General features: G+C 36.1%; 1 protein-coding gene across 1 annotated transcript; it reads right to left on the bottom strand.

Moving 5' to 3' along the window:
• Positions 1-23,195, bottom strand: LOC122014769 (zinc finger CCCH domain-containing protein 19-like). Its single transcript, XM_042571188.1, has 10 exons — positions 22,550-23,195; positions 22,370-22,449; positions 21,215-21,402; positions 11,870-12,779; positions 11,669-11,796; positions 7,335-7,394; positions 7,196-7,246; positions 7,029-7,099; positions 3,316-3,461; positions 1-3,210 (listed from the first exon to the last, which is right to left on the bottom strand). Exons 1-10 carry the CDS (start codon positions 23,053-23,055, stop codon positions 254-256), a joined length of 5,097 nt encoding a protein of 1,698 aa, XP_042427122.1. The 5' UTR covers positions 23,056-23,195; the 3' UTR covers positions 1-253.
• Between the last annotated feature and the right edge of the window lie 1,470 nt (positions 23,196-24,665).

The raw sequence follows: 24,665 nt of genomic DNA on the forward strand, positions 1-24,665 counted from the left end.
TTGGTTGGTGGTCATAACAAGTTAAAATTATACTGACCGTCTACAACATAAACAGAACATGGCTAGCTCATCCTAATCATGTGCCTAGCCAACTATATTACAAAGATCCAGTACTCATATTGAACGGCTGCTGCTTCAAGAACTATTCTGGAAATTGAACTTAATACAAGCAAGACTTTTGATGGTATACATCAGCACAGCGCCATTAGTTTAACTGTACAAAAACTGGAATGACAAGGTGGGAAGCAAAATTTTACTCTCCTGGATGCAGGTAATTGCACAATGCACCCTTCTTGCAATGCCCACTCTCATAGAACTTGCACACCCCTCTCTGCCCTTGTCCTCTCAGAGGTCGTGCAGGCCCTCCAGCTCCACCAAAATAATTCCGGGTTTGTGAATTACATCTGCCACTATAACCTGAATCACTGCCTTCATGGTATCTATCCCCACCATGTCTTTTCTGAAGGTCCACATTCTCATGGTATATGTTTGCTGAACTCCAGCTAGCACTCTTGCTTCCGTGAAATGTTCCCCCACTAGAGTTGGCATTTTCATTCTGATGTATATATCCTGGGAGTACCCAGCCAGATTCTGCACCAGAGCTTATCTTCATTCTTGGTTCCCACCCAGGATTGGTTTTTTGAGGTGCTCCCCAGCCAGTATTGATGTTTAGGTTGCCTTGAGTATTCAAGGCTTCTCTTGAGTCCCTCACTGCCATTTTTGCCCAACATGTGCTTGTATCAGCAGCATTTTTCATTGTGGGCGTAGTCCAACCGGTTTCAGTGGTTGTCTGTTCTGCAGTTCCCCAAGCCACATTGGTTTTCTCTTGAACTATCACTCCACTGACCATACCAGGTCCAGCTCCATGAGCTCCTGCTCCAATTCTTGGGCAATGTGGGGCTATCTCCCAACTGTTGTCAGCAGAATCATCAGCCATCTCACAAGCAGTGTTTCCTGATGACTTAGGTTCAGCAAACATGTCTGTTATAGTTGGAGATAGTGGAGGAAGAAAATCAACCGAAGAAACCAATATGTCACTTTGGTTCTTCCCAGAGGCAGAATCAACAGCAGCATTCCATTCATATGGTCCAGAGGTTGGTGTGGTATAAGGTGATGCCAACTCAATGCCCTTTGTATCAATGTGGGCAAGGCCAGAGAAGTATTCTGGATTTTCAGTTTCCATTTGATCCAATTTATTCCCTGAAAATGCAACATTTGTGCCAAAATAATCAAGATTATCCTGGTCTTTTGTCACTTCAGGTGCTAGTTTGGGATCTGTCAATGCTTCTGATTTCTGAACTGAATCATTGTCTAATGCATCAGGTTTATATGCCGCCCTCCTAATTGGAGTGAGGTTTTGCACCTTGTCATCTGTCTGTTCAAGAGAAGGCTGTTTGTTCTCTGACTCATAAGACAGCGAAGCCAACCTTTCAATCTCAGTAATCTTATTTGTCATTTCAGCCTGGACTTTCATGGAGGCTTGTATGCCATCTATCTCAGCAGAAAGGCAAGGACTAATTCTATTTAATGATCCTGATGCAGGAACAGTAACAACAGGACTCTGTACATCTGCATCTTCTGTGGGTCCATCCCTGTGAGAATCAGAGTCATCTATTGGAAAAGAGGAGCCATGTTCCTCACTACTTGGAGTTGGGCTAGGACATGAACTTTCAAAAAATTGGCTGTGTTTCCTAAATGAAGCACTTGAAGAAATTGGATGAGATAAATGCTTTTTCTGCTGATTGCCCAGTGATGAATTACTCAAATTATCCATTTTGCCAAGATCCAGGTTGGTATCAGCAGCTGATATTGGTGTAGCAGACTCTGAGACCCAGCCTTTTGGCTCTGCATATTGATCAAGGGCATTCAGTGATGACTTTGGACTCCATCCACCAACAGCATCCACTAATGGAACACTAACCTTGGTGTCCATAGTGTTGGTGCCTAATTGATGCAACTGAGCACTTGGTATAGCATTCCAGCTGTTGCGTACTGTATGAATAGAAGTAACAGATGCAGACGGTGGCATAGTATGTGCTTGATGACTTGTCCAGCTACTACTTGGCTGCAGAGTGGGAGTAGGTGGGCTGTATCCATCATTTTCCCAGTGACTTCTAGGATTATTGGGTGATTGAATTTGTTGGTAGAGTTGAGAAACCTGATGGGATTTTTGGCTTAAAGGGGGGCTCTGACTAGGATATTGACCTTCATAACCCTGACCAGTAGGTATTATGGGTCTAGTCCTAATTGAATTCCAGGAACTCCTGTTGTCCTGGTTCCTACTCCATCTTTCAGCATTTTCTACTTGCATTCCTATGCTTTGATAGGCTGGAGAATTGTACGGACTTCTACTTGAGGGAGGAGAAAGACTTGGTTTTGGGTCTGGGATATTATAACTTACATGTTGGTCGAACCAAGTATTTATATCTGCTGAAGATTCCCAGACACATGTAGAGGCTCCAACCCTTCCCTGAGTAATGAGTTCCCTGTTTTGCTCAGTGTAATTAGATACCTGAAGAACCTGTTTATCAACGTTTGTCACATTGATCCCAGCAGCAGATACAGTCACATCATTCTGATTTGCATTCGAATGGTGATCATTTTGCTGGATATCTGCAAGTGGCGGTCTCAAACCCACATCCCAGTTATGTCCACTATTAGCTGCACCTGAAAAACTTGGAGACTGGGTAAGATTAGCAGTTTGAGAATTTTGTTGTGAACAAGTCTGGAATTTCAGCAGTGCATCAGTCAATAACATGGATTCTTGATTTTTGGATGCTAGCCATACCCTAAGATCTGGTGGGAAAAACCCAGTGGAACTCCATTTGCGCAACTGCAAAATTGAAAAGGGTCCCTGGATTTTTCCAGATGGATCTTGATAATGCCACACTTTGTCATGCTCACTGCCATATTGTGACACAGAAACACCTAAAGATCTGATCACAGTTTCAGAAGCAGCATTATAAGAGTTTTCTACTTTAGTTTCAAGTTGGGTACTGTTCCAAACAGTGGCATCGTGTTTCACTGCATGATTATATGCAATCTTATCTGCTGCATCTTCAGGTCTATGATTTTTGTTTGATATCCGATCAGTGCTTAAGGTTCTTGTCGCCTCATTCAATTGGTAACTTGAAATTGATTCTCTACTAGGAGATAATAAATTCCTTCCTCTCTTAAGAGATAAAGGAACACTGGACCTGTTAAATCTATCTGCATAATGGGAGCACATCAACAAATACTGAGGAATGTTATCGACCTAGCAGTTTAATAGGGTAAAAGCTGATAAAAGTTCACCAATAATGCAGGAGAAAATACCTTCTTCCTTATCATATGTTTCTTCAGGAGATTCATAAGTGGGATCCATATGTGGATCAACATGTATTTGTGAAATTTCACCAAGTCGACGCTGGTGTTCCTCAGGTGTGTCCAAAATCTGCAACTTCTCAATGCACTCTCTGAGCGTAGAAATAGTTATGGATATTTCAACAAAATAATGGAAGGTGACTTTAGCAATGTAGTTGATGTGGACAAATATGTCAACAACAATCAGATATATTACAAAGCAGAGGAGGAAATAATGACTAGGTCCACTTCTTCTTTTAAGAAAAACCCCAAAAGCCAAACCAATTGTATATTTGAATTACTGTAATGAGAAAAATATCTTACGTAGCGAAGAGAAACCCTAGCTCCGAGGACGGTAAATGAACCAAATGTTCCTTGCCAAGAACTTGTTTATCTTTGTTCAACATAATATCAATTAAATGAACAAGCTAAAACATTTTACTAAGCAAATGAAGAATCTTGAATATATATATGTTCAACTCATTAATGCTTGTGAGAGGATATTGTGCACTATTTGTGAAATATGTCAACAAACAAAACTTGTGAATCATGTTCATCAACAGAGTTCTTATAAAATAAATATACCTATAAATAAACAAAGAACCTCTCAAAGCTTGTAATATGAAGCTTGCTAACCAACCAAACATGCTTAACAATGAAATAATTCAACCAAACCTAAATTAAGAGCTCGATAACATCTAAATGAATCGATCTTGAACAACTATTTCAACAGCCGGACTAATTTTAGACTTGGTTCGACTCAATTAGCTTACCGAACAATCTTGAGGAACAAACACAAAGCTTGGTTTGGCTTGACTCATTTGCAGCCCTATCTCCAAGAGTCGTAGGCCTTGGGAAGAAATGGAACAAAGTTACTCAACGTCAAACCATAAAAATGTGCCACATGACAAGCAAGGTTCAGAAGTAGTCATATATCCATACCGCCCTCAGTTACAAGTCATGCCAAAGTACCAGATCAACAGACACTACACTGATCCACATAGACATACCACTTAACGTAGCCTCCATCCAACACCACACAACATCAGATGGTAGTCATCAATGGCCTCCCTATCAACAAGTTCAGCACCACCTCATCAAGTTGCAACTAGTGAGATGGGCACTCCACCATAGGACCCTAGGTCAAGACGCAATTTGCATCACTTCTTCGTCCCTTATTGTTAGAACACTTGAAAAAACGGCAAGATGGCTAAACAGTACAAATAATTATCTGAATTCGAGTATCCAAGAAGTCACATGTCAGAGTAGTCTACGTGTCGAACCGAGTAGAGTTGTCCAAGGAGGCATAAAGGGAAGGGGAATTCTCAATGCCTATCGAGTTGTTGGGCATGACACCCAAAGATGGCTAAATCTTGGACAACATCACTCAAAATTCTATACCCATCATTGATTCTTTTCAGAAGCCCAATCACCACCATGAACTCCTCGCTCCTTGCCAAGCCCTACTAGAATTGTCAACCCCTCACCACCGCAAACACCTCGCACTTCCCCAAGCCCTATCATCAACACTGCAAACTGATGTAAACCCCTATAATTTTAGCTTAGTTAAGATGTAGCAACAATAGTTCCCACTTTCAGTCGGTGTCTGTTCACTGAAACGTGTCCCAAGCTTCAGCATGATTCGCCAAGCCTCTAATTCATTGGGTTCAGCATAATTCCTTCATGGATTTGCCACCTTTGGATCTAGTAAATTAATTCTTACCTTTCTAATTGATGATTTCTGATGTTTTGTATTAAAGGTAGGTTGACTATTGATGAAACTTTCTTACTTGACTTTGATTACCCCAAATGAATAGACTTTTGCTTTCATCATAATTTGATTGGATCCTAACCTGGAATTTGATACTCATAACTCATTTTCCTTTTGTTTATATTGATATTGAATTCTTGTGTCTAGAAAATGCAATTTAATGAAAAGTTTTATGAGACCTAAATTTTTGGAAGGGTTCTAATTTCTGAAAGTGAGGTTTGTCCATAAAGTGCAGAGTGGATCCAGCTCATGACATTCATTGATCACCTCCCGTTATCATTTTCATTTAATCTCCATGATTTGTATATTTACAAAAGAAGGGGAGCCATGGCGCAACGGTAAAATTGTTGCTTTGTGACCAAAAGATCATGGGTTTGAATCCTGGAAACAGCCTCTTGCAAAAAGTCGGGTACTGCATAGCGGGAGCTTTGTGCACTGGGCTGCTTTTTTTTATTTGTATATTTACAAAAAGGCCCTTAAATACACAAATTGGTCCCTAACAAACCCTAATTGATTCACGATTTCTAACTATAGAACTTAGTCATCTACTTTGAACATGTTCTTGACATCCCTATCTTTTTTTTCCATTTTATCATCTATTAAAATAGCACTCTTCTCGAATGTCAGCATTTATTATTTTATCCTATATAGGGACTTCACCATCCATCTAAAGCATTTTTATCTATATTACATTAACCTTTTCCAAATGTCACTTCTTAATCGTCCAATACTTGATCCATAAAGTATGGCAAATCATACCAGAGTATAATAAAATTTTCCTTAGCCTAAAAGGACAATGATCAACCAAAACATCAAATGAAAGGTTATATACAAATACAACAAAAACAACAAAAATAGCATACTAAAATTAGTTCAGAAACTAATGAGCTAAAATAAAATTAACCAACAGGGGGAATCAAATCACAAGCTAAACCAAGCAAGCATGTACAAGGTGTTTGTAGCTAGACCATAGAACATAAACAAAAATGATGTTACTGTCTTTATGCACAAATTTATTTTCTTTTTTGGAAGAGACAAGTAGAAAGGCAATGAAAATAGCTTATCATCACTAACAATGAGAATGCTACATCTATCACATGATTCCACAAAGATATTGGTGGTGGAGGCTACACTGCACAATAAATTATAGCTTATAGGGTTATATGTGAACGACCTATGAAAGAGGCTTAAGACACAAGAAGGTAAGAGGGGAGAGAGGGAAGGGTTATAAGAAAACGGGGCTTTTACGTGGTTTTTATTTCAGTGGTCCCCACTCACCAATTAATCTTCCATCGTGAATCACAAATGAATGATCATTGACAATAAAGCACAAACTACTATATACCTCATATTTCACCTGTGAGTCATATTAAAGATAAAATCTCCAAGCAATCAAATTACATATACAAGCAGAACCATTCTCATCATTGATTGGTGAGAAAAAACAATTCATAAATCTTCTGGAATAGAAAATTGGAGTATAAGAGCAAGAACAAGCAAGCAGGTCATCAAAAAGAATTGCTTGCCTAAAAAAAATATTGTTCAAACTGAAATCACCAAAATTCAATATACCTGAAACAAGAAATTCTAACAAATAGTTCAACACAAAAGAATATAAAAAATTGGTAGATTTTAGTTAATCTAGCAAAACCTTATTAGAACAACAACAACCACCACCACCATCAAGTCTAATCCTACTAGATGGGATCGGTTATATGAATCCATCTATATCATTAGACTCTATCCCCTACTATAACATTATCTATATTCAAATAAATTTTATCTTATTTTATTATTGTTAAGTCTTTTTTTATCTTCCTTGTCCTCTATAGATTTGTCATAATTTCACAACGTCTGAAGCAAAACCTTATTAGAAGGGAGTAAAACACCAAAAACATTTGATCTAAAAGGATATTCTTTTCTCCTGCCTAAATCACTTGCTCGATCACGAAGATGACTGAGTCGCATTCTCTCACTTGCTAACCACTGCAGATCAACAATAAGATTCATGAACCATGCAAGTGCTCAGGAATCATCAACAGAAAACTTTCAGTTAATAATATTTTTTGCTGATTTACCCACATCTTTAACTCTCACTTCTTGTATAGCTTTGACTTTTGTTAAAAGATCCCCCTTTAGCATTGAAAATGGAAAACACATTCAGAAATTGAATTAGGAAACCAAATGATCCTGAACTACTAGCCTAAATGACACATCTTACCACAGTCAATCTTCTAATCAAGCCACATTTTATGCTCTGCCTCAAACGTCTGCATTCCTCCTGAAAACATAAGAATACCATGAGTTAGAAGAACAAATATCAAATTATGATCGGTAAATGACAAATGACTTTAGCAAGCTAAATGCATTATTCACTCTGGTTACTCGTTCCTCGATTTACAGAGGGAAAGGGCAGATACGTTTAACATTACAATACGAAATAAAGCATCACCAAAAGAGATTTACGACATTTCATATCACCAGACAGAGATGTAGGGTTGATGAAATTTAGCACAATCCATTTACATGATGGTTCAAAACGCAACCTGTAAGACCATTTAGTCTTTTGCATATCTGCATAATATCTTTATTCATCCGATACATCAATTTTAATATTATTAATTATTTAATTTACCTAAATACCTCTTGATTTCCTCAATCCTCAATTGCTTTGTGAATTAAGTGATAGATATTGCTCACTTGCAGTTTCTTGTCCATTTCAAACTTGAGCAGAACAAAGGACTCTATCACTATAAAAATGATTAAAATGTAAATGTTGCAGATAGAATACATTTTGTGTCTCCCTACCCTCATAGGACTAGAACACCAAGACATTTCCTAGTCCTCAAAAGTAAATAGTTGTTAATTTGACCTTTTTTCAGAAAATAATTTCAACAGGAGTGAGTTGTAAACCTAGTTATTCTTGATTCTAGAATCTCCCAATCAATAAATTTTCTCACTAATCATTGATGGTTACAAATGAATTTTATTAACAATTACGTTTTCTACACCATCTTTTTCACTTTATCAACTTTAGCATTGTCTGTCATAATCAAATCAATATAATGTGTTATACATAGTGACTAGAACATTGTCTGACGTTCCTACACCATCAACTCTCTATCCCTCTTTAACTTGACATTGTTGTCAATATCCACCTGCACTGTCGTCTGCACTTCTCTCAAATTACACCATTTGTTATGTTATATATGTAAGATACATCATAATATTTTGCAATTGCATCAATAGATTATAAAATATTAACCTTCTAAAGGGCAATCCAGTACACGAAATTCTTGACAATGCAGGGTTCAAGGAAGGATCGGACCACATTAGGTCTATTATACACAGTCTTACCTTGCATTTGCAAGAGATTATTTCCGCGACTCGAAACATGGCATTGCAGTATAATAGAAAGTTAATGATCCTTATCCGTGTTGGTCTTGTCAAGTATTGCACATTAGCATAAGCCTTATATGCTCCATTGCTTTTAACATGATAATATTCATGTCTTGATCTCCTCCACTTGTTCATCTAGATCTGGACTAGAAATTTCATACACACTTAGGTGATGGATACCAAACCTAGACTTTAATATTGGGCATCATGCTACAATGGTACATATTATTTGTTCCATTAGATGTAATTCAATTGAACTAGAAAAAAAAAAAAAAGCAGTAATGCCTTGAACAATGTGAATGATGGATTTCTTCTTCTACTTTGTATAAGCCTCATTAATCTTGGTCAGCTTACTAGCTTACTAGTCTAGTCAGAAGGTCATCAAATCAATAATCAATATTGACAATATTCCCATGGCTCCTTCCCATAGAAGGAAAGAAATGACCAATGTCACAATGCCATGCAATGCAAGAACATGAACACTTGCACTCCTCTCCAATATTAATGCAACACCTGAACAAGTTCCATTAACACTCCTTGTGTCATAACTATGCTATATTTGTTACATTGTGTCTAACTCGGAAGGTGCAAAGAGCAACTAGAAATTATGATCATCTATGATCTCATTGTCATATCCTTCAAATTAATAAGCTTGTCCATTAAACTTTTCATCTTGTAATTATTGTTTGCATTTGACATTTTTTTTTTTTGACATTAAATTCCTTCATTGCATGATAGATTTCTTAAAGGAGTTTTGAACACATTGAAGTATCAATGTATCCACTAGTAAAATATTGATTACGGCATGGCTCCACTGTTGCATTCAATCGTGATATAATCATTGCCAGTGGAATTGTTTCTTAAGGTGGTGTGCATGTCTCCAAGTCAGATAATAAGATTGTTGTGTTAATTATCTATCCACACATCATTTATGAAACCAAATAATTAAGAAAAATAAATAAAGCTTCATTGTTTAATATAACCTATAATACCAATAGTAAAAAGTAAACACACTAACAATTCTATTAGTTTAGAGGATAAACTGCAGCAAGATGAGTGACTTTCTTGCAGTGAACAATGTTGATTATAATTTAAATGTGGGGAAAATTCCGTTTAAACAAAGTCAGAGCAAATTTTGCAGAGTGAAGCACCAGAAAGCTGATTAGTAGGCAGAACAGATTCTGATCTGATTTGTCTTCTGTCTCAAGGATGATTCTGCAGAAAACAGATTCTGCAGAAAACAGACTTCTCTAAGCAAGTCAGAAAAAACTGATTCTGTTTTCAAAGAGAAACACAGAAGATTTCTGTACAGAGCTTCTGGATCAGTTCTGAACACATTAAATAGAAAAGGAAACAGAAATACATTCTGCGTATTTCTGGGAAACACAGCAGGTATTGGAAGTAAATGTGAGAGCAGATTTGAGAATCTAGGAAAGATCTAGAACAAAACTGAATCTGGAGATGCTTGAAATCTGGAAAACTTTTAATGGAAAACAGCTGGATTCTGTGGGGAAAGGATGAAATCCAGAAGAAAAGCTGCAGGAGATCAGCAGGTTGGGGATTTGTTCAGTGGCCGCAACCGAGAACAAGGGCACAAGAAATCTGGAGAGAAGGAACAGGCAATCGCACTCGGATACCATTTTAAACGGGGAAACTTGTCAGGATTCTTTGCCTAAAAAGATGCTACCCCTCAGTAGATAGATTTATAATTAATCCTATTCTATTTGAAATTTGTTTTGCAACAAATTGAATGCGTTTAAACCTTGCCAAAATTGAACCAGAAAAACTTTTGAGTCATTGGCTCACTAGTTGAGCCAGTGGACTAATTGATCAAACTGCATGTTGAACCAGGAATAGACCCAGGCAAGCTAACTGGTCAAACTACCCCTGATTAACTGGTCCAATTGCATAATTTATTACAATAAACCCTAAATTTTAATAAAGGAAATCATGTCTAACACAGTGATCAATATAAATAATTAATTTATTAGGACCTAAGAACAAGTATTGATTAAAAAAAACTAGAATAACCAATTACAACAAAGGTTGCCAGAGATGGAGACATCTAACCATTGAGGACTCAGGGTCGGGAGCGGACAGAAGACTTACAACTGTAAAAACTAGGGATTTTTTTTTTTTACTGATGTTGTGTCAGTGTTAGATTAAAATTGTAAAGTGAACTCTGCCTATCTAATATTATAACAGATAAATGGATATTTGACGAATTCTAAGGGCAATGAAAAAAAAAATCATTCCAGTTCTCTCAGATTAGTGAAACTTGGCTGGTTGCCTAGTTTAACGGGTTTTTACTCAGGTCAATACTAAATCCAATCTAATTGCATACGGACCTCTGGTCCAATTTTTTCTGATTTGGCAGACCTGATCTGGTTTTTATAATTGTGCTGCATCAAAGAGACAAACACCTTATCCATGTGGTCAATATTTACATCAAGTACCAGGAAAACTCCCATGCCAAGAAAATGTATTTTTATATATTCAAGTATAGGCCCAAATGATGCTGTAGTTTAGTTCTATTAACTTAAACAATCAGGTACGTCACTGTCCATACATTGAATTTAAATCAATACTATAAGGAACCAATTCACAGATGCACATATCATAAACCTAATAACAAGCCTTATTTCTTATAGCCGAGTAAATAACAACATTTTAAAACTTTTATCTTTGATCCCTTTTGTAGCAATCCCAAACTCAAAAATTAAATCAAAACTTTAGACCATAGCACAGGTCCTCTAGTGAAGTCCTCCTTTAAGAAATGGTATTTGTTGATGACAAATTTGCAATTTGTACAAACAACAAAAAATAAAAAAGTAAGGGGGTGTTTGGTTTGTATTTTTCATGTTATTTTCTATTTTCATTTTCTGAGAAAATGGAAAACGCGTTTGGTTTGCATTTTCCATGTTCATTTAAAAAAAAAAGAGAGAATTTTCTAAGAAAACGAAAAACGCAGAAAAATCATTTTCTGAAAAATGAGAAAATGCGATTTTCTGGAAAATGAAATGAAAATGCAAATAAACCAAACGCACCCTAAGTTTTTATGATTTCTTGTATGATGTATATAGCATAAAAAGGCACCTTCAAAATGCATATTTAGGCAAGCATAAAAAAGAAAATCAACTTTTTTAAACTTCCAACCTCTGTAAAATCCTGGTTTGAGATGGCATCAATGGATGAAGACTCCATCTTGTTTAAATTTAAAATATCCAATGCAATGTCTGTTGATTTCTTGCCCACTTTGTATTTTTCAGAAACTAAATGTGTGCCTGTATATAGAAAACATGATTCTAAGGATAGAAGACTTTGAACTGACTGGAAGCTTTGATCAATAAACCTTACCAATAACTTGAACAAGCCTATACATCTCTTGCTTTTGACCTGCAGCTGGAATCCTTATTCTAACAAAAGAGCCAACAACCTTCTCAGTGAATTTGGCATCATCAATTAAATCCTCCATCAAATTTCGACGTAGATAAACAAGATTGATGTTATGGACATCTATTGCTGCATAATCATCAAGATTGGACTGAAGTTCTCTCTCTCCAAATCTTCTACGATTTTTCTGTCGTTTATCAGAACCAATATTTGTGAGATTACTGTATTCTTCATCATCCATTTGACCACAATCAGAATCCATAGCTCCTTGGTTGTCATCAGTACCAATCTGGTGAGCCTCTTTAATTAAAAAGTGAGACTCCAAGAGCTTTAACATCTCAAAGTGTCCAACACGTTCTTTACCAAACAAATTTTTTAGTCTTTCATCACAAACAATTTGACTTTTTTTTCGAGGATCGCGAAGGTTATTTTGCTTTATGTATTTCAATAAAAGGGCTTGAACATCAAATTGAGAAAGAACAGAATTGTCACCATCCTTCATGTGTGCTACAAATTCTAAGAGTGCTGGCGAAGCCCATCTATTGTCTTCAGAAAAAAATTCCTTCTCCCTCTCAATGCCTTTGGCAGGATGTTCTTTATCAACCGACCTTTTAGAACCCCTCCCAACTCTTTTCCTTAGAGAAATGTTTTGGCAATGTTTGGAAGAGTCATCAGAGCAGGCTTCTTGGTCACCATTAGCATCATATAATTTGTCAAATGTTTCATCTTTACACAAACAAGTACCAGATCCTTTCCATGAACTTCTAGCATTACTAAGCTCTTCGATTGTGAGTGATACTTTTCCTTTGAGAGTTAACCAATACACTTTGAACAAATATTCCCAGCTACTCTTGTCATCAAAGTCTACTCTGATCTGCCACAAAATAAAGAAAATACTTTAAACAAAATACTGGAGTAAAGAGATGATGTTTTCCACTCAAGTGCTCTAAATCATCACTTTAACTGGCTGTAAAAATCAGTGCACATATTTCATAACATCATGTCATTGGCACAAGTTTTGTTGAGGATAAGAATTTAAATGAAATGAGCATTAACATTAGAATCTAAATGCAAATGATCCTAATTGTCTATATTGGAACCATTTTTGATATATAAGGTGAGCTGCAGATTTGTTTTCATCTATCAAATATCCCTAAAAGAGTGATCTTCACATGGGATCATAGCTATGCATCCAACCTATGATCCATAGCGCAGCTTTAATCTGAGGTCGTCCACACGGACAGGGCCTCAATCATTAGCCTGATCATCCAGATACACATCCTTGTAGTCCAAATAATGAATATCCTAAGTTTCTCCGACCTAAGATCCTGACAACAAAAGGCCAATAGCACTCACCTCCCATTTTTTTTCCTCCCCATCTCGTCCATCATAAGCTTCCAATTGCCCAGGAAAATTTACTGGCTACACCTGCTAATGAAAATTGGCCCCATTATATCACTCGGACACAACTTTGATTTAATCATCCTTGCTCAACCATAGCACACCCAATCTGGCTCTCTGCATGGCCAAGCCAATGCACATTTCCTTGTCTCCACTTGCTTATTCCCAGAACTTCAAACCACCCCTGAAAAACATGGACTTAGACCTGACACAATGTGAAATGGAATTTGAATATCCTAGGAGAGTTGAAATTCCAACCCAGTGGAAAAATGGTGTACTATGGGACTGTGACACCATATTTTAGTCCCACTGGAACTCTTACTAATTCGAGCTTATGCATTTTGGACCAGTTGTAAAGCCTAACAAAGTTAATGGGTTAATTCTCTCAATTAGGCGGGTTGTTGAAATTTATTTTAATAAGGCCTAATATCCAAGGCAGGCGCAATGTTTAAAAAATATTGCCAATGTGACAATGAAACAATTACATACTACTGATTTTCACATCTTGCTGATTAGTGATGATTGAGGGTTGTTAGTTGGATTTGAAAATTGACAAATGTAAAGCCTTAACAAGGGGAAGATTCTAAGATCTTCAGTAGGAGAAATTGTGGCACCCTAGCTTAAATTCACACAAAGAATTGTGGGGTAATAAAAGCACTTTATAAGCTTAGATGAGTTATTAACAACTATTGATTTAATTTAAGCTAAATAATGCTCCTAAGATGTCTAGTATTGGAACTAATTTATCCACATGTTCATAAATATACTTTGGTCAATCAATGAGAGTTAGACTTGAATTGAAATAACTGAAACAAACTCAATATAAGTACACCATAGTATAGGATATGGATACATTTTGATATAAGTATCCTTTGGTCAATCATTGAGAATCAGACTTGAATTGAAACAAACTCAAAATACTTACAAGATAGTATTAAATATGGGTACATTTGATTTTTTTTTTTTTTTTTTTTTAATTTTGATATAGAGTTGGCAATATCATACATAATCCAATAAGATGATATGGCCAGAATTAACCCAAAATACAAAGAAAAAACCTAAAAGGGGAAGTGACACGACATAAATATATAAATTAATGACACAAATTGACCTTTTATAACTTAAGCTATTTTTAAAAAATCCTCATTAAAAGTTTAATCAATCGTAGACTATAAAATTGATTTAAAAACATAAACTATAAAATGAATTTAAAAAGAATATGTAATTAGTTTTATGTTTCCTTTTATATTTTTATATTGACACAAGTGGCACGACCTATTTACCACACAAACTGTCACCCTTACTTTGGCGTCATGTTACCCTTACTTTGGAGTCAGACCTCTTTGTTGTTAAGTAGTACTTTAGTTGTTATTTCTTCTCTTTTTCTTACTAGTCTTTTTATAGTATGTTATCTGCTACCCTAAACAGTAGACAAAAATTAAGGATGATATATGGAGAAAATTTTCTCATCTCGACTAGTCATGGATGGAACCATCCAAGATGGGCTATGTACTGGTTAATACCATCAAAAATGTGACAGCAATGCTAATTGCAACAGCAAGGTGGATTGCCGTAAAGTTCATTGGGCTGTGTTAATTAAGATAAAAAGAATTCACCCGTTTATCAAAAAGTAAGACAGCTTTATATATAAAAAGGGATCTATTTTAAGGAAATTATAATTAGGTTAATTGACAAATTAACCTAATTAACATATATCTATTAACTAATATGTACCAATAATACAGTAACTAATATATATAAATATGGTAACTTGTGAAGATGTCCCCAAGTTGTTCTCCAGTCTTCACATCTGGTAAAAATCAAATTTTATTAAATTTTCTCACGAACAAAATGACAATGAATTTCATTGAGCTTAGTTCGCTCATAACACACAGGATTCGATGCAATATGAAGAGCAGCTTAGTTATCACACCATAGTTTAGCTAGCACTGAAATTTTAAGTTCTACTTCAGTCAGAAGTTGATATATCCATATTATCTCGCACATGGGGTTGTGTCATGGTCCTATATTCTGACTCTATACTAGATCATACGTTTTACTTTTTTCTCTTCCATGAGACTAAATTTCCTCCAACAAAGATACAATAACTGAAATAAATCTTTTATCAATTTTAGAACATACTCAATCTGCATATGAAAAATATTCAATATGAGTGCACCCATGATTTTTATATACGATACCCCATCCGGGTGCTCCCTTCAAAATTTACTCTAATACTGCCCAATGATGAACGGTTGGAGATGACATAAACTAACTAACAACACTAACTAAATATGCAATATTTGGACGAGTCACGGTAAGGTAATTCAACTTCCCAGCCAACCTTAGATATCTCTCAGGATGCTCAAATAGTTTTCCATCTCCTGTGAGACATATGTTCTGAGTCATTGAAGTACTACAAAGCTTTGCTCCCAATTTTCCTGTTTCAATTAATAAGTCGAGAACATATTTTCTCTGAGATAAAAATATACCTTTTTTACTCCTCATAACTTCAACATCCAAAAAAAAACTTTAGTACCTCAAGTCTTTCGTATAAAGCTGAATATGAATGAAAGATTTAAGAAATAAGATTACCATAGTATCATTTCTAGTGATAACAATATCATCCACATAAATAACTAATAGAATGATACCAGCTTCTGACTATTTGTAGAGCACAGAATGATTAGACTTGTTTTTCGTCATATCAAATTTTTCAATAATTTGAATAAACTTTCCAAACCAAGGACTCTGTTTCAAACCATACAAAGATTTTCAACGACGACAAACTTACCCTGACTCCCCCTAAGCAACAAAACCAGGAGGTTGCTCCATATACACCTCCTCCTGAAGAACACCGTGAAGAAAAGTGATTTTCTTGATATCAAGTTGATGAAAAGGCCAATGATGGATAGCGACCATTGAAATAAATAATCAAACAGATATCAACTTTGCAACAAGAGAAAAAGCGTCAGAATAATTCACCCCATAAATCTGAGCATATCCTTTAACGACAAGACATGCTTTTAATGTGGCAATTGATCCATTCGGATTAACTTTAACTGTGAATACTCATTTGCATCCAATAGTCCGGTTCCTTGAAGGTAGATCAACCAAGTCCCAAATATCATCATCTAAAGCATTCATTTCTTCTATCATTGCTTCTCTCCAACCAGGATCAGATATTGCCTCACGCACATTCTTAGGAATAGAGACAGAATCAAGTGAAGCAATAAAAGAACAAGAGGAAGATGACAAGCCGTTATAAGAAACAAAAGAAGGAGGATAAGTACAATGTCGTTTACCTTTGCGTAATGCAATAGGAAAATCATCACTCGGGACCGATCTGATGACATAGTAGGTGCAAGACATGAATCTCGAAGGTGACATCTGGAGCAGACTTGAATAATAGGAGGTTTGAGAGGAGACAATTCCGGGACAAGTGCAGAGGGTATGATAGGATATACCAACAAATCATCATCCTCCCTTTGATGAGTCAGAATCGGTGAGGATAGAAAATAAGGTATGTCTTCCCTGAAGGTAAATTGAGATAAGATATTTGTTAAAACTAGGACAATAACACCTATAACCTTCATGAAGATGAGAATAACCAAGGAAGATACACTTCAAAGACTTAAGATCTAATTTAGTGGTATCGGTGCAAAATTAGGGTTTGCGTCGCTGCTTTGTTCTGTCCGTGTCAAAAGCCGCCTCCCACCGGTTCTTTTCCATCTCTCGACGACCACCGACTCTCTTCCTTCTCTTAACGGCGCCGTCTGAGCTCTCTTCCTTCTCTCGACGGCACCGCCTCCCACCTCTTTGCTGCACCACTTTGATCCTTTCTAGCAGTTTGCAATTTCGTTTTAGTGTTGCGTTCGACGTTATCCTCTGGACCCGTAGATTTGTTTGCGTTCAACAAAGTCAGCCACCGCCGCCCCTTCTTCCCTTGTTCATTCGCCTCATACACCTGCGCATCAACCCGTCTTCTGGGCGCGCCAAGCTGCTTCACTTTCTCCTGCTACCTCGATGTCTGCACTAACTTCCTAGTCAACCACTTTGTTATCTTCGTGTGCTTCATCGAGCTATCGCACAAGCTGTCTATCAACGTCTTCCACCTCATTGGGCATCCCTTCGAAAAGAAGTTCTTTGGCGCGCACAACCTCTTTGACCAAAAGCACAAGTGCTCTCCACCTATGTCAACATCCAACAAAGCTTGATCGCCGCCCACATCTCCAGGTGGCTTTAGAGATACCACGCCTAAAGCTCCAGTGAGCAGCAGCAGTCGATGTTCTCATCATCGAGCAGCTGCTATCACTGCCCTCCCTGGATGTAGTTTCTTTGGTCACCGACGCCGTGCGCAGCCAGAAAAGCTAACAAAACAGAGAAGTTTCACTGCTCTCCTCTTCTAGCAGCCATAGCAGCGCCTTGGACTTTCTTTGGCAGAAATCAGAGAAGTCTTCCTTCCTCTTTTATTTGACTTCTTTTGGGATAAAATTTTATGGCTGAAAATAAGCCTTCTTTTGTGACGGATATGGTACCAGTGATGTCTAAAATCACGGACTATAAGCTAAATAGTTTGAACTATTCGGATTGGAGTAAGACGGTTCATCTTTATTTACGAAGTATTGATAAAAATAGTCATTTGACTAATGACCCTCCTCAAGATGATTCAAAGCAAACATGGCTTAGAGAAGATGCTCACTTGTTCCTTCACTTGTTCCTTCAGATTCGGAATTGTATTGATAATGAGGTAATAGGTTTGATCAATCATTGTGAATTTGTTAAAGAACTAATAGATTACTTGAAATTTCTATATTCTGAGAAAGGAAATCTCTCTCGCATGTATGAGATTTGTAAAGCAATTTATCGTGTAGAAAAATAAGATAAACCTCTCATCAATTATTTTATGACATTCAAGAAAACATATGAGGAGCTTAATATTTTTTTTCCCTTTAGCCCTGATGGTTCAACAATGCCAACGAGAGCATATGACTATTATGAGCTCTCTTGCTGGTTATCTCCTAACTTCGAATCTACCAAGTCACAAGTTCTCTTTGGTTCTGAGGTCTCATCTTATAAGATGTATTTCGTTATGTTCTTCGTACAGAAAATACTACACTCATTTCGCTGAGTGGTGCTTTGGTGAGTCGCAATACTAAACATATGCCTGGAAGACCAATTAGTCACAGTGGAAACAGAGGTGGCTCACGTGACTTTGAAACTTGAACACCAAATTCAGGTAGTATTATATGCAACTAGTGTCGTAAATCAGGTCATACAAAGTTTGTGTGTAGAAAGCTATAAAAATCAGTAGAAGCACTTAGCCCATATTGCATCCACTAATGATGCCTCTGATAAATCGGTCTTTATTTCTCAGATGAATTTATCAAATTCTCAAAATATCAAGAATCACTCAAGTTTTCATCTTCCTCTGTCAATGTTATTGTTGATTCAAGTAAAGAAAATGCATGTCTTTTTTCCTCCTCTTCCAAATGGATCATTGATTCTAGTGTCATAGATCATATGACAAGTAATTCTAGTCTATTTTCCACTTTTCAGTCCAAAGTTAACACTCCTACTGTTACTTTAACTGATGGGTCTCTATCTTGTGTCCGTGAGTTTGGCACTATCAATCATACTTCTTTGCTTTCTCTATCTTGTGTCTTACATTTACCTAATTTATCCTTTAATTTGCTCTCTGTCAATCAACCAACTCGTAATCTTAACTGTTGCATCTCATTTCTTCCTAATCATTATTTATTTCAGAATCTTTTGACAAAGAAGATCATTGGTAAAAGACATAAGTCTGGAGGCCTCTACAGTCTTGACTCACCGCTCTCATTCTTTTGTTGGCTCAAGTATCACTTCTCCGTTCGAGGCCCATTGAAGGTTGGGACATCTATCTCTACGTTTGCTCAAAAAACTTTGTTCATAGTATGGTAAGGTGTCTTCATTAGATTGTGAGTCATGTTAGTTTGCAAAGCATCACTGTCTTAGTTCAAGTCCTAAAGTAAATAAACGTGCTACTATTCCTTTTGAATTAGTTCATTCCGATATTTGGAGTCTTTGTCATGTTCTATCTAAATTTGGTTTTAGGTATTTTGTTACTTTTGTCGATGATTACTCTCGTGTAACCTGGCTCTGATACCATGTTAATTAAGATAAAAAGAATTCACCCCTTTATTGAAAAGTAAGACACTTTTATATACAAATAAGGGATCTATTTCAAGGAAACTATAATTTGGCTAATTGACAAATTAGCCTAATTAACATATATCTATTAACTAATTTATACCAATAATATGGTAACTAATATATATATATATATATATAGGCTGCAACAAATTAAACTAAGATTAGGGACCTACTTTACACTTCTTCTCATGTGACTCAGATTATATCTAAATTAGTGATTAGCCCACTTGTCTTTGTTGGAACATACAATTAACCTACATGAGATGGGGAAAATTCTTGATAATTTTTTTTTTTTGAAAGAAAACAGATTAAGTAAAAACAAATCCAATTTAGACTAAGCTACCAATAGAATATTGGCCTTTAAATGTGATTTTGTTTGTCACTAAGAAAAGAAAACATAATTATATAAAGCATTCCATGCAAGCAAAGCCAAACTATTCTAAAAAATCCAAAAACAAATTAAATTGATTTATATAAGTTAGATTTTTTTTTGTTTAGACACCAATATTTGTAGAACAACCACATGAGTTTGTTGTTCAAAAGAAATAATATGATGTGAAGATTAGAAAATAATTTATAATGATTAGAGACTCCTGTTAGGCATAGCTTGGTAGATTTAGAAAGCCACTCCATAGGGCCAGAGTGGCACAAATCACTTCTTTGGCCATCGACTTTCTAACTTTCTAGATCAGATTGAATTGTTTAATGGTGAAGAAGTTAGATGATATTTCTCTAATTGACCGTGACACGAATGTGGATAGCATTATGCAATTAAACCACAAATGCATGGTCATTACAAATCTGGACTTTGCACGACCAAGCATGACACTCTCGCCATGAATTGGGTCAATCAAACACCACACTTCTATAACAAGTTTCGTATTGATTATCTCATGCAACGACAAGAGCATGATACATCGTGCAAAAAGTAATGTGCATAATAGCTTAGGAAGATGGTTGGCCCATCCATGAGCTTCAGCATTATTAGATTTGTGAATATAGATGCCATCTATATGTCTATTGTTAACTTGTACCGGCGGAAGACCACTTTTGTGTTGTCTTAAACACTTCTTGTATGGACTGGTAATGTTGTAATCTTCATTGTATGTATCTAGTACAAAATAGTTTTTTTTCCTGACTCAACGCCTTTTCATAGCACAAACACCAAATACTCAAGAAATAAAGGGTAGTTTTTAGATTCAAAAGGAACTTGGAACACATAATGCTTTTAGTAAAATAGATTAAGTCCGCACATACAGTCATCAACTGTATTGCTGAACAAACAAGACAAATCTAGCCATCATTTGTGCGCATGATATTGGTGCTGCACTAACAGCACATGGTGAGATTCCTGTGCGTTGAGGAACCAAGTAAAAGTTTCCTCCTTTAAGGACCATATAATTTTTTTTTCTTCGTGATCTAGTTTTCTGTATCCTTTCATACTAAAAACAAGATATTGCTCCAACATCAATATTCAACTGAAATCATCACTTTGTACAATCTTTAGCAAACTAACAATACAAACCACTATCATATACAACCTAAAGCCCAAAAAACATTTGACATAATTGAAGATAAGGAGGAACAATGATGTTCCATAAACATCAGCCTGAGCCCTGATGATTGCATCTAATTTGACTTAAAAACCGTAATAGGTTCACAAGTTCAAACTCCAAAAAGAAAAGAATGTGTGAGTGACTAAAGAAGGCAAACCTTTTCCTCATTAGCTTCTTCATTTGATTCTATTAACATTATAGTCTTGTAGCAGGTCTCACAGAATCCCTTTTGGCCCCGAACACTGAAAAAATTAGCTCGACTAATGCAAGCTTTGCATACAGAATATGTACAGGTATAGCACATGTAAGTGACAGCCTTTTGACAGATGCTGCATATATGCCACCCTACAAACCAAAACAAGATCCAACATGAGGGCAAAACACAATCTTCCAGATACAGGAAATCAAACTTTGGATATGTAAAAAAACCAGCATGGTATGGCATTAGCTTAATGGAATCCGCCATAATCAGAGGTATAAGTTAGCCATAAATAGAGCAATAAGTTGAAAATATGGCATAAATAATGATAGCATAACCAAGGTTAGGTTCAACCTAAACTGATAGCAGAACTTATTCAAGTTTTGATTGTATTGCCAAAACTAAGGTGCGGTTCAACCTAAATTGATAGCAGAACTTATGTAGCCTCAAATCAAATCTAAACATTAGTGATAAATTAAAGATTGCCTATGTTCACTCACACCTTTGGTATAGTATTTATGAAGTCATATTTAAGTCCAACCTAAAATGTATATCAAACGAAACCAGTCAAAAGTAACCCAATGTGTCATGGGTTCAACACTATCACAGAATAATGATCTTGAACACTGCCAAAAAACTTCACAAAAGCTGTGAGCACAATTCCTATCTCAAATTGCCACATTCATGTTGGCATCCCGCTTGGTGATAGAGTTGATTTACCTTGTTTTAGCATAAAGTTCATTAGAAACAATAAACTCATAAGAAAGTGGTATCAGAACTAGTGCCTATAGGCACAAATAGCAGATCAACTTGGCACAATGGCTTGTCAATGTTTGGGTGGTATATCGTTGATGGTGCATTGATCTGTGTCATTCAAGCATATAGCTGCTACTGAAAAATTCAGTAGAGGTGGAAAAAACTTCAAATACAAAAAACAATGAGTTGAAGGTGAAGAAATAAAGAACAAGAAACTGAATTGATGATATAAAGGGATTAAAGGGTGCTTGTCTAGTGAAACCACAATGGAGTGAATCTTTCTAACAAGAAACACTTAGGAACTGAAAAGGAATATTCCACATCCTGCATAGCTTAACAGCACGAATGTAAACATACCACAATTCCAACGACTCCGTGGACGAAAGAAGGATTCATCCCGGTGGATGCAGGCGGGGTGATATACTTTAGGACAGCCCCTAGTATAAAGAGAGTAATTCCGATCAACTAACAATAACAAAAAATAACTTGAAGAATTTAGATAAAACACCAAGAGAGAGGAGAACCAGATAAACCCACCTACGATCACAAACCACGAGGTTACCACCATCAAAGCATATAAAACACACTTCCTCCTCGTCCTTCTTCTTTGGCACCGTAGCCTTCCTCCCGCCGCCGAGAACCTTCGGTGGACGCCCGCGCTTCCGCTTCACGGGAGCCGGAGCGGCGGACGCCTCGACTCCCAAACCCACTGTGTCCTGATGGATCGGCTCAACCGAATCCACCGGCTCAAAAGCATAAGCTTGCTCGACTGCAGAGCCATCGAGGTCAGCGGCCGTCTCTGCGCTTGTCGGCAGGGCATCTTCCCCATCGAAGGCGTCACAGCTCAGCTCAGTCGGCTCGAAAGCGGGCGTAAGGTTGAAGAGAGAGCCCAATAGGTGGGATTCGACCGTCTCGTAGGCGTCGGAAGGCACCACATCGCCACAGTCATCGCCCGGCACCAGTAGTGGGCGGCGCGGTGACAGTTCGTTGTGCTCGGGATCGAGGACTTCGGAGGCTGGGGCATCGCCGACCCCTGGCTCCATGGATGGAGACCGAGAGTTCGAGCGAGCCCTAACTGAGATTGCCTCGGTTGCTATGTCCGAGGGGGGAAGGGAGGACAAGTAGTTCGGGTCTTTGGGCGGCCCGAGACCGGAGAGGAACCGAGCGGTGAATGTGGCGAGGCGAGGAGATCACGTAAATAGTTTGTTTTTTTATTATTATTTGTTAGTTTCGTCTAAGAAATGAACCCAGTGCGTACAAACCAACACCACACGAGGCCCAGTTGTAGCCCATTTACCTGAAATATCTATATTATAGTTCATCTTTGCAAAAGAAAATTAAAAAAAATAAATAATAACGGTTCGACCTATTAGTTGTATCATGTGTGAATGTTGGTCAGCGAGATTGATTTTTTTTAATTAAGTCAATTTATTTTATAATTTTAAAATAATTTAATTTGGGACAATAAATTATTTTATTCGGTATTTTAATCTACCTTAATAACAATATGTCTAAAACATTTTTTTAGATATAACTATAAGCTAATTATTTTAAGCTTTATATCAATTACTTTTTCACATGCATTTTTTATCAAATTGCTGAGTTTGTTTAATTAAATTAATTTTTCTATTATAATGCTCTATGTCAAATCCATTTTAAAAACCCATTTTCACTTCAATTTTTATGACTATGACTAGAATAATAGAGAATGACAAGATTTCTCACTTTGAAGAAATTTTTATCCTTATTAACAAAAACTTTTGATGTTTAAATAATGCTAATGATATTTTTTATCTTTCTTCATATTTACGTTAGCCTTATAAAATATAAGGATCGCATGGCTTATTAGAAACTGCAAAATAATTGACCATCAAATAAAAATATTTATTCTTACTAATATAATACACACACAGAATATTTGCAGTGAAAAAAATACAAATAAAATTATTTCTATTATATGCTTAAGATTTATTAATGAATCACTTCTCTAAGTTCACTAATTTTCTTTTTCTTTTTTACATTTTAAAAATTAAAAAAAAAACATCTTACAATAAATATCTATCTTTTATCTTATATAACTTAATATTTTAAATTTTTTATTTAATTATATACAATTATTTTAAATAACTTCATACATTGTTTAGCCGATTAAAATTTTTTATCTCTAAAAATTGGAGATAGAAATTTAATTTTACCTCTAAAATTTGAGATTAAATTTCAATTCCGTCACTAATTTTAAATTAGGTCAAAATTTACTAAAACAATCCTAAAAATATTAAAATCTTAGATTACATCACATAATTTAATTTAAAAATAGTAGACAACACAACATTCAAAATTCAACTTACATTCATGCTTCAATCAACACTAATAAAAAATATTATTAAAAGCATTCAAATATATACAATTACAATAACAATACTAATCAAAATTTAATTTACTAACAATATCCAAGTATACACATATTGATCAAAATGTCATTGGAAGTATTATACATTAAAGTTTAATGACATTAATCAAAATCTTCTTTGTTGTCCAATTTAATTTGTTGTCAAATCTTCAAATTTCTAACAACTTTTTACAAATTTTCTAAATTTGCAATTGCACATCAGTAAATTCCCTTATCGTTTCCTCTTTATGTTTCCAAGCCATA

The sequence above is a fragment of the Zingiber officinale genome, chromosome 8B (genome assembly GCF_018446385.1).
Source record: "Zingiber officinale cultivar Zhangliang chromosome 8B, Zo_v1.1, whole genome shotgun sequence".
Classification (NCBI taxonomy): Eukaryota; Viridiplantae; Streptophyta; class Magnoliopsida; order Zingiberales; family Zingiberaceae; genus Zingiber; species Zingiber officinale.